Genomic DNA, 18,310 nt, shown 5'->3' on the forward strand with positions numbered 1-18,310 from the left:
TGGCACTATATACCAGTAGCAAGAAATGAGGGTATTTATAACCCCAATATATTCTTTGAATTCCCAGTCAGACAATGGCACTATATACCAGTAGCAAGAAATGAGGGTATTTGTAACCCCAATATATTCTTTGAATTCCCAGTCAGACAATGGCACTATATACCAGTAGCAAGAAATGAGGGTATTTGTAACCCCAATATATTCTTTGAATTCCCAGTCAGACAATGGCACTATATACCAGTAGCAAGAAATGAGGGTATTTGTAACCCCAATATATTCTTTGAATTCCCAGTCATATAATGGCACTATATACCAGTAGCAAGAAATGAGGGTATTTGTAACCCCAATATATTCTTTGAATTCCCAGTCAGACAATGGCACTATATACCAGTAGCAAGAAATGAGGGTATTTGTAACCCCAATATATTCTTTGAATTACCAGTCAGACAATGGCACTATATACCAGTAGCAAGAAATGAGGGTATTTGTAACCCCAATATATTCTTTGAATTACCAGTCAGACAATGGCACTATATACCAGTAGCAAGAAATGAGGGTATTTGTAACCCCAATATATTCTTTGAATTCCCAGTCAGACAATGGCACTATATACCAGTAGCAAGAAATGAGGGTATTTGTAACCCCAATATATTCTTTGAATTCCCAGTCAGACAATGGCACTATATACCAGTAGCAAGAAATGAGGGTATTTGTAACCCCAATATATTCTTTAAATTCCCAGTCAGACAATGGCACTATATACCAGTAGCAAGAAATGAGGGTATTTATAACCCCAATATATTCTTTGAATTCCCAGTCAGACAATGGCACTATATACCAGTAGCAAGAAATGAGGGTATTTATAACCACAATATATTCTTTGAATTACCAGTCAGAAACTGGCACTATATACCAGTAGCAAGAAATGAGGGTATTTGTAACCCCAATATATTCTTTGAATTCCCAGTCAGACAATGGCACTATATACCAGTAGCAAAAATTGTGGGTGTATATAGCCCCAATTCTATTGCTAGGGGACTTGCAGGGTATTTCTGGGGTGAAGGTGGGGGGGCACACCGTTGGAACGGGGATTTGGGGTGTATATATGGGGTATACGGGAATACACTGTCAGTGTATTACATTCAGGATCCGGGGAAAGCTGGGTTGCGGCGATTGAGCCTGTCAGTGCCACGTTACACTGACAAGCTTCTCCCTGGAATTTAGCTCTTATACGAGCTGTTGGTTGTCTTCTCCTTCCTATCCTAGCCTGTCCCTGCCTACCCAGAATCTAAGCCCTAGCTAACTGGACGGAAACCTCTGTCCCCGGTGAATTGCAAGCTCAGAATGACGCGAACCTGGGCGTCGCTGTTCTTTTAAATTAGAGGTCACATGTTTTCGGCAGCCAATGGGTTTTGCCTACTTTTTTCAACGTCACCGGTGTTGTAGTTCCTGTCCCACCTACCCTGCGCTGTTATTGGAGCAAAAAAGGCGCCAGGGAAGGTGGGAGGGGAATCGAGTAATGGCGCACTTTACCACGCGGTGTTCGATTTGATTCGAACATGCCGAACAGCCTAATATCCGATCGAACATGAGTTCGATAGAACACTGTTCGCTCATCTCTAGTCTAGAGGACTTAGAACATCTCTGGCTAATCTCTGGCCACTGGGTAAGAGGTGGAGGCTGTAAATCTCCAATGACTGTTATTCATTAGTGTGCTAGAAGCCAAGAGGCCGACACCTACTGTGTGTCCATTTCAGCCCCTGAGGAAAGAAGTGACCAACTGTCCAGCCAATTTTGAGGAAATTGTGGTTTACAGAACCCACCAGCCAGAACCAGGCTATCTAGGTATCTCCAGTTATCTGGGTTCTTGTGACATCATATAATGCAGCCACCATAGCCATAGTGGGTGAGACACAGACTTTAAATATTTGAAGTGAAAAAAGCCCCATACCACCATCTCATATACTGGTCATCTCTCATCCCACGTCTGGAAATAGCCATCACAATGAAATTCCTGACTTCAACTCCCATCAGGAAGCTGCTTGTGTTATGGGCTACCATGGTAAAGTTCATCTTCGTTCAACTGCACTACTGCCAACTGTGTTCCAGTGCTTAGCATCAGGGCCTGGGGCACAGCTCAGGGTCAGGGAGGACCCCTCTCCAACTTGAAACACCCCATGGAAAAACTTCCATCTTCAGCAGGTACTTTACAGTCCCCCTCTCGACAGAGGTTCAGGCTGGGGGGTGGGCTGGATGAGTTGGTTGAGTGTTTTTGGCCTACCTTTGACATCACCACCACAACTACAACTAACCATCCTCCAGTTCCCTTCGTTGGGTTGTGACAGAAACAAAGGGGTTAAATTAGTAAAATGTCCAGGACAGTGGTGGGGCAGGGAGCTACTCTAGGGGTATGGCCCAAGTCCATACACTAGCTAACATATTTGAGAGGACTATAAATGGTAGATTTCATACAGACACCATGTTATCTTCTTGCATTCATACACACCATGTTATGCTCTTCCATTTATTGCAGTTTTGGTCTTTACATGAAAAGGAATGTAGAAATGCCACATGAATCAATTACTTGTTTTTTGGACATTCTCCTAGAGATACAATTCTCAGGTCAGCTTTTCTGAAAAATAAAAACCAAAAGGAAAGTTTAAGCAACTTTTTTTTTAACACACTAATGTTAATGACAGTCTACTAACAATACACTGTCTACCAATCAGTATTTAGTGCATGTTTTTCATAAATTTAATTGTATAATCTAGGAATAATATAAATATTTACATAAGAAATAGCTCCACAAATCTCAAAGAAATATGTTGGTTATTAAAGCCTGATTTACATACTATGTGCTTTTAATTTGCTTATATTTTACATCTCAAGTACTCACTTTTGCTTTACACTGCAAAACATGCATTTGTTTCCATAGCTAACAGCATCAGATCCACAGACTGGGTTGTATTCTAATGTACACACAGGACTTCTGAATTTCTCACATTCATCCTGTTTCTCATCCTGAAAATAAGAGAAATTTGTAATCACTCAGTACAAATATAGTAAATTAATTCTTTACAGATAATAGTTTATTTCCATTTATCTAGAATCATTTATTGAGACAACTTCTGAAGTCACTGCAATAATAATATTACTGCTGAAAAACTGCATATATGATGGAGTCTATGGAGAGATATAGAAAATACTACATGCAAGTTTTGTAGAGCATTTGTGGTGTTTTGGAATTTTCTTTCTGGAATTTTTTTATTTTGTTTCCAAATGTTACAAAATAAAAAAAAAAAACCACCAAAATGTTACCAAAAAATACCATAAAAAAAGAAATTCATGGAATTTTTTTTTTTTTTTTACAAGCATTTAAAATGCTGAAAGCATTGGGGCAGATTTATCATTGCTTTTTCTCAACTATTTGTTATTTGCTGTGCCTGTTGTTAAGTAAATGCACTATATTTTTTTAAAAATTGATTTGTGCCTAATGCTTCTTTTCTCCATAGTGACTTGTAATGTGGACATGGTTCACGTATGGTGATGTATAGGTATGCACCTAACTCACTATATGCCACTTTTTAGAAAATCGCAAAAGTTGTCTGGTTGCACACTCCACTTTTAACTCTACTGAAATAATACTTTGTACACTTGGAAGTTCAACAAATTTATGAGCCAAGGGGCAACACATTGATAAATGTTTTAAAAGCCACATTAGAAAAAATAAATAAGAACAATTGCTCCAAAAATCCCCTTATGATTTAATTGGCACCATTGTGTGTGAAGGAACCCTTAAAGAGGACCTTTCATGTCCTCATGAAAGTGTGGTTTTATATAATGCTAGAAAGCCGACAATGCGTTGAATTCAGGTGGTGGAGATATCGGTGCTGTTACTTTTGGCACCGATATCTCCCCACTGTTAGAAGAGCGTTCCTCATAGCTCAGCGTCATTACTGGTCTGTAAGGAATGCCCCCTCTGACAATACTCTAAGGGAGCCTTCACATGGAGTTTACGCTCCACTCTTACTGAACATAAACTTGTGCACGTGTAAAACCATCTGCAAGGAGTTTGTATGTTCTCCCCGTGTTTGCATGGATTTCCATCCCATATTCCAAAAAAAGACATACTGATAGGAAAAAAAAATATACATTGTGAGCTCTATGTGGGGCAATGGACACTATGGACACTACTGACGGTCACCAACGGTAGTGTGAACGTCCCCTTATTATAGACTTACATTTTTCCTCTAAGCTTATTACACAGTGGATGTTATAATTTTCTTTGTAAGATTTTCTCTCTCTTTTATTCAGTTACTAATAACTATCCTATATGGATCATTAGTATGAAAACTTCGTTTAGGGCCTGAAAAAAACCCTTTAGGCATTACATTGTGCACATATACATCAAGGATGTCTGTATATCACAGAACAACAGATGTTTTGGATGGGTTTTCTCCACTCTTCCCTCATTAGCTCAGAATTACCCAGTAGGCTACAAAATGGGTTTCCTAAATTAGACAACCCCATTAAAATTTTTAAAAATTTACCATATAAAGGCAACTCCTCCTGTACTTGATCTTGATTTCCATTTTCAACTTCCTGTGAACAAATAAAAAAAAAAAAATACGAGCAATATCATAAACTGTATGAAGTTCTGGCTAGATTTAGGCACAGATTCCACTCTTACAATCTGATCAAATTAGCTTTCACTGCTAATGTAAGTAAGGCTAAGGTCCCAAATTGCAGTAACGCAGCTTTTTTGCTGTAGATTTTGTTGCATTTTTTTGAACAGAAGCCAGGAGTGGATTGAGCAAGAGATAGAAGTATAAGGACTTCCTATATATTTCCTCATTCCTTTTGTGGCCATTCTTAGCTTTGGCTCTAAGGTTGAGCCGATCTTGAGATTTCAGGATCGTTTTTAAAATCCGATTTCTGATCATTTTCCATTTGAACCCGATCCCGATCCCAATGCAAGTCAATGGGATTTTTTAAATAATCGGAGAATAGATTTTAAAAACGATCCTATTTACTACACAGCATGGAATCCAAAAATTGAACGCTTTAATTTTTAGAATCCACGCTGTGTAGTGATTAAAAATCCCCTGGCTACTTACGTCCCCCTGCTGTCCACTTACCTGCACAGAAGCACTGCCCCTGCCGCTCCATGCTGCTCTCGCTCCTCTTCTTTCTACTGCGCATGTCTCCCGAGCACCGTATGTGCCCCCGTTGTTGTGGCTTAGGAGAGTGTGAGCAGGTACAGTACCCACCCACACTCTCCTAAGCCACAAGCCCTGCCTTCTTCCTACGTCTGTAACACTAACCTGGGAGCTAGGGGCGCGCACGAACTGAGAAGAGGCGAGAAGAGAACAGATGGGGAGCGGCAGCAGATCTGTGCAGGTAAGTAGACTTGTCTATCGACTCTTTTGCTTCATCCCTGCTTTATCGTATACTCAGCTCTGCTACATCTGAGATGTAGATCTCAGATGTAGCAGAGCTGATGAGTATACGGTAAAGCAAGGACAAAGAAGAAGAGTAGATAGACAAGTCAATGTACAATAATGCAGATGTAGCAAAGTCAAGGATACGGCACAGCAGAGAGGAAACAGAAGAGTAGATACCATCTAGTCATTCCTAACATTGTTAGCTTTTCCCACAATGCTTGACTAGTAGCAAAGGGAAATAACCTCCGACCTCGATCCTACCTAAAAAGATCGGGATCGGAATTCTGATCGCGATCGTGAAATTTACTCGATCGACGATCGGAATCCGATCTTTTCCAATCCCGATTGCTCAACCCTATTTGGCTCAAAAACGAGCAGCAAAATCTACAACAAAAAAAGTTGCCTTTCTGCAACATGGGACTTCAGCCTAATAGGGATATTAGATAAAATTTGTTTCAAACAAGCGTTTATATCGATGTCTTTAGGTGTTTTATTGGCATTTTTTTCAATTTTTTTTAAAGTCATGCTACAGTCAAATGAAATAAGTTAGTGAGCAATAAAATATGAGAAAAAATATGGAGCGGTTTTCACAGAAAGTCCACAGATGTTTCCACTGAGGAATTTCTGCTTCCGTTATACCTATAGGGAAATAGTGAATATATGCCTGAACTCCCAAACTGATTTTGGTAATAGGTGCAAAAGTAATGTGAAAGTGAAATATCTGAAGGTTAGTTGACAAAAAAAAAGATTGTCCCATAAAATAATGATATTGTGTGAATGCCTTGAAATGTAAACTTACATGTTGTCTGAACACAGCTCACATTCATTTGAATAAGTGCGACCATCTGTGCCACACACTGGTTTATAGTCTCTTTTGCAGGCATACCCCATTCCTGGCATGGCAAAGTATGAATCACAGTTGGGCTAAGCAAAGAAAAACAGAGAATTCTGAAAATACTTATTACAATATTTGGATCCAACAGTGCCAATTTTATTACAAAAATTTTATAACAAAAATGTATTGTTTACTATATGTTAAAGGGATATTCCAACACCACAGCTGGAATTTCTAAATATGTGATCAGTAGGGATCTGAACATTTAGATTCACTTTGATTGTTAAAATTGGGGTCATGTGTCCCCCCAATACTGCTCTGAAGCCACGTGCTACTGCTTCTGTCACTCTTCTTAGACATGTAGAAGTACTTGTACTCTTATCTTAGTTTTGCTTGGCTTTAGGACAGCAACGATGGACATAGGGTACCCATTCTACTGATTAGTGGATATTCCTTATTTCATTTATAGCATATACAGTCTATACACTTTATATATACAGTCTTTGCATGAAATATATTTCTAACCTATCCACTAGTTATGCAATATATGTATGAATTGTGGAAGTTAAACAGATTAAATCCTACAAATTGGGTGTGGGTCTGTTTTTTGATGAATGAAGTCCTTTGAAGTGAGTCTACTATATCAAAGCTGTTTCTATGTTGTTGTAGCACTGGTTAATACTGAACACACTTTTCTTGTTTCAAAATGCAATCTTGCTGATGAGAAATTCAACTTTTATTTCACATGCAAATGAGCTATTCAGAGCACTCAGGGCGGGGTCACACCTGCTGGAGCACCATCTTTTTTTTATGGCCACTGCAAATCGTTGTCCATGGGTCATGTAAGGGTCCATTCACACAGAGTAAAGTGGCGCTGATTCTGGCACAATAAAGTCGCGTAAGAATCAGCGCTGAAAATCAGACTCCCGTTGACTTCAATGGGTGCCATTATTCGCGCGGAACACATTGAACTCAATGGGTAAAAAAGCCTCCCATTAATTTCAATGTGTTCTGCACGGAAAACTTATTCTGTTGAAGTTAAAGGGAGCCCTTTTTTCAGTGCTGATTCTTACGTGAGTTATCGTGCCTGAATCAGCGCCACTTTACTCCATGTGAACAGACCCTTAGTCTTTCTATTTTCTAAGCAGCACTGGGTGGCAAACAAAAAACCAATGGGTGCTGTAGCAGATGTGGCCCTGATGGGATGCACTGAACAGCTCAGCTGTATAAGGAATAAAAGTTAAATTTGTCAGTGGCAAGACTGCACTTTAACACAAGAAAGGTATGTTCACTATGCCAAACAGTACTGCAACAGCATATAAGCGAGTTTGTTAGAAGTGAAGTTTTGTTGGTGGTAGACTCCCTATATAATAATTAAATACATAGAATTAATGATAGAAATGTGCATCCCTGCACTTGTTTAAGGCTAATAACTTTAAAAAGAACAGTTTCTATTATGCTTATTTTAATTTAGGGTCAGGGGATAATCATACACATTAGGGAGAATTACAAGTCATTCCTGCTCCGCTAGGGATTCTGGGTAAAAAAAATATGCAAATCTATTCTCAGGATGTAATTAAGAGAACAGTGCCTCTGTATGCTGCCCTCTATGGGCAGCCCCTTAACATCATGCATGACTCAGTTAATAAGCCTACTAACATGATGCGGGGTTTATTGCCAAATTAATATTTCTATTCCAAAAGGAACAGGTTCACAGCTATGGACAGCACTGTTTCGGTCTTTTGGACCTCCTCAGCATAGCGCAGGGATACTGATTTGGCAGAGTGAGAGACTATAGACCAGGGTCAGGGGATAATCATACACATTAGGAAGAGTGTGTGCCTACATAGGCGTACGGAGACTTACAAGTCATTCCTGCTCCGCTAGGGATTCTGGGTAAAAAATATGCAAATCTATTCTCCAGGATGTAATTAGGAGAACAGTTTCTCTGTATGCTGCCCTCTAGAGGGCAGCCCCCTTAACATCATGCATGACTCAGTTAATAAGCCTACTAACATGAGGGCAGCATACAGAGGCACTGTTCTCCTAATTACATCCTGGGGAATAGATTTGCATATTTTTTATCCATATTTTAATTTAATAACTAAAAACATACCTCAATCTCTGTATCAACAGGGTTACAGATGACACCTAAAAGTAAAATGTAAAAAAAAAAAAAAAAAAAAAAAAGATCAAAGATAAAAGGCTTTTTAAATAATAAATAATTTTAGTATGATAAGAATAGACTTCTCCTGATGGTGAGCAGGAAACACATTAAATGGTTTAAAAAGCATGTACAGTATTAATAATATAATAAAACATAATTATTGTTGTATAATGATAAACCCTAAATAATATATTCTGCAAGGTGCACATGCACAGACATGAGAAATAGAGCACATTACAAAAAATAATGTAAGAAATAATGACAACAATAGCAATACACTAAAAGATTAACCTGTGAAAGTGGCAAATGCGACGACAGCAAAGACAATGACTCCCATGGACTTCATGATGGAGAGTTAGTATTGTGAACCTGGTCCTAAGAGATTTTGCAAGTAATTTTACACGGCTGCTGTTCATTTATATACTATGGAAAGGTTTACTTAAGGCAGGGCAGAAAAGAGTACACCCTCAGTATTAGGATAATCAAATATAACAATCTAGGTATGTCATCACCAGATAAGACCCAGCTTTTATTTCTCAATAAATTCAATACAAATATTTGCTGTTAGTTGAACTCCCGGCCTTAAATGTATTTGAGAATGATATTTATTCCTTTCCTAAAAAGCAGGATGTTTCTTCAAAGAGATAAAATCACAATCTATAAAACTTAAAATGCTTTAAAAATTACCAAAGCTGACAAAATTACCATTGGTGTTGGCAGGGATGGATTAAGGGTAAGTTCACATGGTCAATCCTGACCAAAAAGACGGCGCCCATTGAAATCAGAAGCAAGGTGCTCATTCTTCAGGCCGTTTCGCCTCGCGATTCGTCCTGAAGACACTCCCGACTAGGCCCAGTCATTGGGACTAATCCAGAGTGGAGTGCGTGACTGGATGCCGATGCAGTGCACTGGCATTCAGTTGCGGCTTTCCGTTTTTTGGACCGAAACCTGAGGCAGCCTCCGCCTCAGGTTCAGGTCCAAAAAACCCCATCAGAACTTACCCTCAGACTACTAGGATCTCTGGGCTGTATGAAATTGTGGACCGCGACCAGGCTAAAGTTTTAAGTCTTTTAAATAGGCCAATCATCAGCTGAATGACTGTTCATAGGAGTGCAAGGAATTCCCAGTGTTAGGTTGGGTTTACACATGCAATGCATTCAACATGCAACCAGGATACTGCAAAACCAAGATATCAGATGAGTATAGCTGAAGGCAATTTGAATTGCAATGGCCACAGTGTATATTGGGGTTCACTGCTAAAAAGCAGAAAACTACTGTAACGTTTCTGCCTGTTCAGGTCACTGCACCACCCTCTGCTCGCATGCTGTGGTGCAGGAGGAGTTTGCAGTTTAATTCCTTGCTTAGAGTTTTTGGTTGCACTGTGTGAACACAGCTCTAGTTCTGTAATTGAATTTCCACCACACCTGTCTTCTGTCCTTGTTTGCCTCTGTTTATTAAGTGGTTAATTTTAGCCTTGTCCTGTGATTTACAGACTATCCATCTATCAACTCCAGGGCGGGTTCTTCCTTACTATTTGTTCTTGGCTCACATTCACATTGCTGCTTCCTATTGCTTTGTGCATGCTGACTTTTCTCTAGCTGTTTATTCTTGTATTCTGGTTCTTGATCACTGGCTTTCCCTATAGACTACTCTTTTGGATATCGATTTTGACACTGCATTGCTCGACTGTTACTGACCCCTGGCTAGCTGACCTTCCTTGTTGTTTGTCTTGTCCGCGTTTTGTGTGTCACGTATTTAGGAAGGGTTTTGTCATCCAGTTGTCACCTATTACCTAGGATAGGACCGGGAAGCAGGAAGGGACAGTGGGGGGCTTCAGCTTAGGGCTCACTTCTTTTGTGCCCCTTTCCCAGGGTTTCCAGCAGCTACTGGGGAATTGCTGTCCTAGCATTTCCCTAACAGCTACCTCTCACTGCCTAAACTATGACCCTTCCTCCTTGCTTATTGATAGACTAGTTGCAGCTGTGTGTGTAGTTACAAGTACATATAAAATTGTACTGCCACCGCAGGTCACTTCTAAGTGGCATAAAATTGTTAAAGTTGTTGAGAGATTTGCCCCCCACCATCCAGGAAACTCAGGCCCATCAGTTGACCACCCAGTGTAAGGGGGCGTTCACACTACCTTTGTTGTCTGCTCATCAGTGTCCGTGGCTATTGTCCGTACAAGATTTTAGCAATGTACACTAGCTGGTCCATTTGCAATTTCCATTCATTTCAATGGGATTTTATCTTGTGTCCTTTAGTGTCCGTTTGTGTCCTTTAGTGTTTGTTTACACCCATGTCCATTTTTTCAAAAATCGTACATGCAGGACTTTTCTATACGTTTGAAAAAAGGACACTGAGGTCTATGGGCAACGGAAATATAACGGGCAGTAACTGATAGCCATCAGTTACTGTCCGTTTGTGTCCATTATGATTAGAGATGAGCGAACAGTGTTCTATCGAACACATGTTCGATCGGATATCAGGGTGTTCGCTATGTTCGAATCGAATCGAACACCGCGTGGTAAAGTGCGCCAAAATTCGATTCCCCTCCCACCTTCCCTGGCGCCTTTTTTGCACCAATAACAGCGCAGGGGAGGTGGGACAGGAACTACGACACCGGGGGCATTGAAAAAAATTGGAAAAAGTCATTGGCTGCCGAAATCAGGTGACCTCCATTTTAGACGAATAGTGGATTTCAAATCCGGGTCATATGAGAATGTGAACTTTGTGAGTATGAGACAGGGATAGCTGTACAGGCAGGGATAGCTAGGGATAACCTTTATTTAGGGGGGAATGTTATTAAAAATAACTTTTTGGGGCTCTATCGGGTGTGTAATTGTGATTTTTGTGAGATAAACTTTTTCCCATAGGGATGCATTGGCCAGCGCTGATTGGCCGAATTCCGTACTCTGGCCAATCAGTGCTGGCCAATGCATTCTATTAGCTTGATGAAGCAGAGTGTGCACAAGGGTTCAAGCGCACCCTCGGCTCTGATGTAGCAGAGCCGAGGCTGCACAAGGGTTCAAGCGCACCCTCGGCTCTGATGTAGGAGAGCCGAGGGTGCACTTGAACCCTTGTGCACCCTCAGCTCTGCTACATCAGAGCCGAGGGTGCGCTTGAACCCTTGTGCACACTCTGCTTCATCAAGCTAATAGAATGCATTGGCCAGCGCTGATTGGCCAATGTATTCTATTAGCCTGATGAAGTAGAGCTGAATGTGTGTGCTAAGCACACACATTCAGCTCTACTTCATCGGGCTAATAGAATGCATTGGCCAGCGCTGATTGGCCAGAGTACGGAACTCGACCAATCAGCGCTGGCTCTGCTGGAGGAGGCGGAGTCTAAGATCGCTCCACACCAGTCTCCATTCAGGTCCGACCTTAGACTCCGCCTCCTCCGGCAGAGCCAGCGCTGATTGGCCGAAGGCTGGCCAATGCATTCCTATGCGAATGCAGAGACTTAGCAGTGCTGAGTCAGTTTTGCTCAACTACACATCTGATGCACACTCGGCACTGCTACATCAGATGTAGCAATCTGATGTAGCAGAGCCGAGGGTGCACTAGAACCCCTGTGCAAACTCAGTTCACGCTAATAGAATGCATTGGCCAGCGCTGATTGGCCAATGCATTCTATTAGCCCGATGAAGTAGAGCTGAATGTGTGTGCTAAGCACACTCATTCAGCACTGCTTCATCACGCCAATACAATGCATTAGCCAGTGCTGATTGGCCAGAGTACGGAATTCGGCCAATCAGCGCTGGCCAATGCATTCTATTAGCCCGATGAAGTAGAGCTGAATGTGTGTGCTAAGCACACACATTCAGCACTGCTTCATCATGCCAATACAATGCATTAGCCAGTGCTGATTGGCCAGAGTACGGAATTCGGCCAATCAGCGCTGGCCAATGCATTCTATTAGCCCGATGAAGTAGAGCTGAATGTGTGTGCTAAGCACACACATTCAGCACTGCTTCATCACGCCAATACAATGCATTAGCCAGTGCTGATTGGCCAGAGTACGGAATTCGGCCAATCAGCGCTGGCCAATGCATTCTATTAGCCCGATGAAGTAGAGCTGAATGTGTGTGCTAAGCACACACATTCAGCACTGCTTCATCACGCCAATACAATGCATTAGCCAGTGCTGATTGGCCGAATTCCGTACTCTGGCCAATCAGCGCTGGCTCTGCTGGAGGAGGCGGAGTCTAAGGTCGGACCTGAATGGAGACTGGTGTGGAGCGATCTTAGACTCCGCCTCCTCCAGCAGAGCCAGCGCTGATTGGCCAAATTCCGTACTCTGGCCAATCAGCGCTGGCCAATGCATTCTATTAGCCCGATGAAGTAGAGCTGAATGTGTGTGCTAAGCACACACATTCAGCACTGCTTCATCACGCCAATACAATGCATTAGCCAGTGCTGATTGGCCAGAGTACGGAATTCGGCCAATCAGCGCTGGCTCTGCTGGAGGAGGCGGAGTCTAAGGTCGGACCTGAATGGAGGCTGGTGTGGAGCGATCTTAGACTCCGCCTCCTCCAGCAGAGCCAGTGCTGATTGGCCGAATTCCGTACTCTGGCCAATCAGCACTGGCTAATGCATTGTATTGGCGTGATGAAGCAGTGCTGAATGTGTGTGCTTAGCACACACATTCAGCTCTACTTCATCGGGCTAATAGAATGCATTGGCCAGCGCTGATTGGCCGAATTCCGTACTCTGGCCAATCAGCACTGGCTAATGCATTGTATTGGCGTGATGAAGCAGTGCTGAATGTGTGTGCTTAGCACACACATTCAGCTCTACTTCATCGGGCTAATAGAATGCATTGGCCAGCGCTGATTGGCCGAATTCCGTACTCTGGCCAATCAGCACTGGCTAATGCATTGTATTGGCGTGATGAAGCAGTGCTGAATGTGTGTGCTTAGCACACACATTCAGCTCTACTTCATCGGGCTAATAGAATGCATTGGCCAGCGCTGATTGGCCAGAGTACGGAATTCGGCCAATCAGCGCTGGCTCTGCTGGAGGAGGCGGAGTCTAAGATCGCTCCACACCAGTCTCCATTCAGGTCCGACCTTAGACTCCGCCTCCTCCAGCAGAGCCAGCGCTGATTGGCCGAATTCCGTACTCTGGCCAATCAGCACTGGCTAATGCATTGTATTGGCGTGATGAAGCAGTGCTGAATGTGTGTGCTTAGCACACACATTCAGCTCTACTTCATCGGGCTAATAGAATGCATTGGCCAGCGCTGATTGGCCGAATTCCGTACTCTGGCCAATCAGCACTGGCTAATGCATTGTATTGGCGTGATGAAGCAGTGCTGAATGTGTGTGCTTAGCACACACATTCAGCTCTACTTCATCGGGCTAATAGAATGCATTGGCCAGCGCTGATTGGCCGAATTCCGTACTCTGGCCAATCAGCACTGGCTAATGCATTGTATTGGCGTGATGAAGCAGTGCTGAATGTGTGTGCTTAGCACACACATTCAGCTCTACTTCATCGGGCTAATAGAATGCATTGGCCAGCGCTGATTGGCCGAATTCCGTACTCTGGCCAATCAGCACTGGCTAATGCATTGTATTGGCGTGATGAAGCAGTGCTGAATGAGTGTGCTTAGCACACACATTCAGCTCTACTTCATCGGGCTAATAGAATGCATTGGCCAATCAGCGCTGGCCTATGCATTCTATTAGCGTGAACTGAGTTTGCACAGGGGTTCTAGTGCACCCTCGGCTCTGCTACATCAGATTGCTACATCTGATGTAGCAGTGCCGAGTGTGCATCAGATGTGTAGTTGAGCAAAACTGACTCAGCACTGCTAAGTCTCTGCATTCGCATAGGAATGCATTGGCCAGCCTTCAGCCAATCAGCGCTGGCTCTGCCGGAGGAGGCGGAGTCTAAGGTCGGACCTGAATGGAGACTGGTGTGGAGCGATCTTAGACTCCGCCTCCTCCAGCAGAGCCAGCGCTGATTGGTCGAGTTCCGTACTCTGGCCAATCAGCACTGGCCAATGCATTTCTATGGGGAAAAGTTAGCTTGTGAAAATCGCAAACTGACAGGGATTTCCATGAAATAAAGTGACTTTTATGCCCCCAGACATGCTTCCCCTGCTGTCCCAGTGTCATTCCAGGGTGTTGGTATCATTTCCTGGGGTGTCATAGTGGACTTGGTGACCCTCCAGACACGAATTTGGGTTTCCCCCTTAACGAGTTTATGTTCCCCATAGACTATAATGGGGTTCGAAACCCATTCGAACACTCGAACAGTGAGCGGCTGTTCGAATCGAATTTCGAACCTCGAACATTTTAGTGTTCGCTCATCTCTAATTATGATAGATGTCTGTTTTTTTTTTTTTTTTTTAAAAAACGGACACCTTCTGGGCGGACACCAACGGTAGTGTGAACCCTACCTAATAAAACTTGGATCAGGCTGTACTCCTAAAAAGGTAAAACAATAAAAATACTATATGTGCTGTAGCACAAAGAAGAGAAGAAATATGTGTAATGGAAATTACTATAGGATATAGCAGTGGTTTATTCCTAGTTAAAATTTATTTAAAAACACAACATAAACAAAGATAAGAAACTCTGTAATATATTTATCTTATTACAGAATGATACTTCTTTTTCTAGTTATTGAATCTCTCTCCCTGCCTCCTGATCTGATCACTCTCAATTCACTGCTTAAATATGTATTGACTAAAGTCAGGTTATCTGCTCCCTGAGAGACCAGGTTACAGCTGCCCATAGACTTCTATGGAGAATGGAGGGAGAGGACACTTCTAGAAATAGAGACACAAAAACACACATCGGCCATGCTGTGGCTTCTACCAATAGTTCTGTCTCATGTCAGTGTTGGATTAACAGCATTAAATAGGCATAGCTTGGTTTCCTGTGACAGGAGCAGAAATTTAGTTTGGTGTACCCCATCTGAAGCTTTGCTGTGCCCTAATCCCCAAATTCAATGTTACAAATGTGATTGGATCCATAGAGAAGTTGAAGAAAAGGAGCACCCAATTTTCTATACAGTCTGAACTACTTCAATGTAAGGAAAACATAAGGAATCTTATTAACACTAAAACAGCTAAGCATTATCTTCAGTAGCGGCATCCTCTTTATGCACATGTTGATAAGAGTGGAAAACTCATGTCTTCACAACTGAAGAAATCCAAAACCAAATGTTTTATATTATCAGTGAGGGACAAAAATGGTACTCACAACACCAACTCATGCATCACAAAAGCCTTCCTTGACTTGTATACAGACTTATGCAACCTGCATGTTTCTTCTCCCTCCTTCATTTCATCCTCTAGAAAAGAGGAACTTACCCAAACTTTTCTGGACTCCTTGAACCTTCCCCTTCTCTCCAGTACAGACACTGACAGCTTGATTGCCCCAATGTCTTTGGAAGAGGTCACTAAAATCATGAATAGTTTCCCCAAAGACAGTAGCCCAGGACCTGATGGCCTACCAATGGCCTATTACAAGACCTTTCAAGACACCCTTCTTCCCCACTTTGCAGTCCTCTAAGGGAGTGCATTGCCGAAACAAGCCCTAGAAATCTATATTATCCTGTGGCAGCTAGAGGCCTATTTCTCTATTTAACGTGGACCTTTAACCCTTTCCCGCCGATGGCATTTTTTGTTTTTCGTTTTTGACTCCCCTCCTTCTAAACTCCTCCCAGAGCCATATTAGGTCTTAATTTTTGCGTGACAAATTTTTCTTCATGATGCCACCATTAATTATTCTGTATAATGTACTGGGAAGCAGGAAAAAAATTCAGAATGGGGTGGATTTGAAGAAAAAAATGCATTTCTGCGACTTTCTTACGGGCTTTGGTTTTACAGCGTTCACTGTGCAGCCAAAATGACATGTCCCCTGTATTCTGTGTTTCGGTATGGTTCCAGGGATACCAAATTTATATGATTTTATTTACATTTTGTCCCCTTAAAAAAATCCAAAACTCTGTTAAAAATTTTTTTTTCTAAAAGTCACCATATTCCGACAGCCATAACTTTTTTATACGTCAGTGTACGGAGATGCATAGGGCGTCTTTTTTTGCGGGGCCGGGTGTACTTTTTAGTTCTACAATTTTCGGGAAATGCTATTGCTTTGATCACTTTTTATTAAAATTTTTATCAGAATCAAAACTGCAGTTTGGCACTTTTGACTATTTTTCCCGCTACGGCGTTTACCGAACAGGAAAAATATTTTTATAGATTTGTAGAGCGGGCAATTTCAGACACGGGGATACTTAACATGTATGTGTTTCACAGTTTTTAACTACTTTTATATGTGTTCTAGGGAAAGGGGGGTGATTTGAATTTTTAATACTTTTTATATTTTTTAATATTTGTTTACTTTTTTTTAATTTATTTTTTTGCATTTATTAGACCCCCTAGGGGTGTTGAACCCCCAGGGGGTCTGATCACTAATGCAATGCATTACAATGCTAATGCATTGCAAAAAATCCTCCTCCAGGAGCCGGCGATCACCGGCAAAATGGCGGCGCCCATGCGCCGCCGGGAAAATGGTGCCTCCGGCGCCTTTGACCGTGGCGCCGGAGGGGTTAAAGCAGTAGACACCCGGCGGCTATGGCAGCCGCCCGGCTCCCGGGCGGTCGCCATAGTTACACACCTGACATGCGCCGTACTATTACGGCGGATGTCGGGAAGGAGTTAAATCTGGGCAAAACTGTTTCCAGACTTCCACCTTTTCTCCCATCTCTCATTAATAATGAACAAGTATGTTTTGTCATGGGAAGGAAAGGAAAACTCCATTAAACGTTTACCCCTGGGTGTTGATGCTGAAAAAGCATTCAAAAGAGTGGATTGGCACTTCCTGATAGAAACTCTTGCTGCATTCCATATTCCCCAGAAATTTATTTCTGCCATCTTCTCCCTTTACTCTTCTCCCTTGGCCGGACTTAAAATCAATTACACTTTATCTCCAAGTTTCAATATTAGTAATGGAACCAGACAGGGATGCCACTCTCCCCATCCCTTTTCATTTTAGATCTAGAAACTCTGCTACACGTCGCTCGCCTCCATCTTGAAGTACAGGGGCTCCAATTTGGTACTACCAGGATGAAATCTTCAGCCTTTGCTGATGATGTTCTTTTCCTTGTTTCCAACCCATCATTGGGGCTCCAAGTAATCTCTGACCTGCTCTCATCCTATGGTGAACTTTCTGGCTATAAGGCAAATTTGGACAAATCTGAGGTACTAAATGTGACTCTTCTGCAGCATACTGTTGATAGTCTTAAACCAACTATCCACTTCATTTGGACCTCCAGATCCATTAAATACCTAGGATTCTATCTAAGCTCTAATTCAAAGAATCTCTATCAAGAAAATTTCACAGCCATTATCTGAAATCTGCGCTCTCCTTGCCACCTATGACTCCCTGCCCTTCTCTTGGTTCGGGATACATAATCTCCTGCAAGCCTATATCCTCCCCAAGGTTCTATACAGACTTCGTAGGTTGCCTATACACTTACCTAGGGAGTTCTTCAAGTCGATTCATAGCTAGAGATGAGCGAACACTGTTCGGATCAGCCGATCCGAACAGCACGCTCCCATAGAAATGAATGGAAGCACCTGTGACGCTGACTTTGCCGGTGGCCGGCGTCACAGGTGCTTCCATTCATTTCTATGGGAGCGTGCTGTTCGGATCGGCTGATCCGAACAGTGTTCGCTCATCTCTATTCATAGCAAAATTCTTTTGGAGAGGGAAAATGCCCAGATTAGCTATTGTTCTCCTGCTAAAGAGGAGATGGATCTAAAGATCTAAGAGAAACCTGAGCACCTGCTCCATCTTTGTTAACACCATTACGCATATTAGCTTCCATTCTTCCTGCATATGAT

At 42.3% G+C, this 18,310-nt stretch overlaps 1 protein-coding gene across 2 annotated transcripts in view; it reads right to left on the bottom strand.

Moving 5' to 3' along the window:
- Positions 1-2,510: 2,510 nt before the first annotated feature.
- The window catches only part of LOC142203713 (double-headed protease inhibitor, submandibular gland-like), a 37,260-nt gene continuing 21,460 nt past the window's right edge, over positions 2,511-18,310 (bottom strand). Inside the window, exons 1-6 of one of the 2 annotated variants that reach the window (XM_075274702.1) lie at positions 8,738-8,823; positions 8,396-8,430; positions 6,244-6,368; positions 4,551-4,602; positions 2,897-3,021; positions 2,511-2,632 (exon numbers count right to left, since the gene is read on the bottom strand). In XM_075274702.1, coding sequence (XP_075130803.1) covers positions 2,581-2,632; positions 2,897-3,021; positions 4,551-4,602; positions 6,244-6,368; positions 8,396-8,430; positions 8,738-8,792 — 444 coding nt within the window. In that variant the 5' untranslated portion in view covers positions 8,793-8,823 and the 3' untranslated portion in view covers positions 2,511-2,580. Of the gene's footprint in view, positions 2,633-2,896; positions 3,022-4,550; positions 4,603-6,243; positions 6,369-8,395; positions 8,431-8,737; positions 8,824-18,310 lie in introns of those variants that run through there. The other variant, XM_075274701.1, reaches the window with a different exon arrangement.

Source organism: Leptodactylus fuscus, chromosome 5, assembly GCF_031893055.1.
Source record: "Leptodactylus fuscus isolate aLepFus1 chromosome 5, aLepFus1.hap2, whole genome shotgun sequence".
Classification (NCBI taxonomy): Eukaryota; Metazoa; Chordata; class Amphibia; order Anura; family Leptodactylidae; genus Leptodactylus; species Leptodactylus fuscus.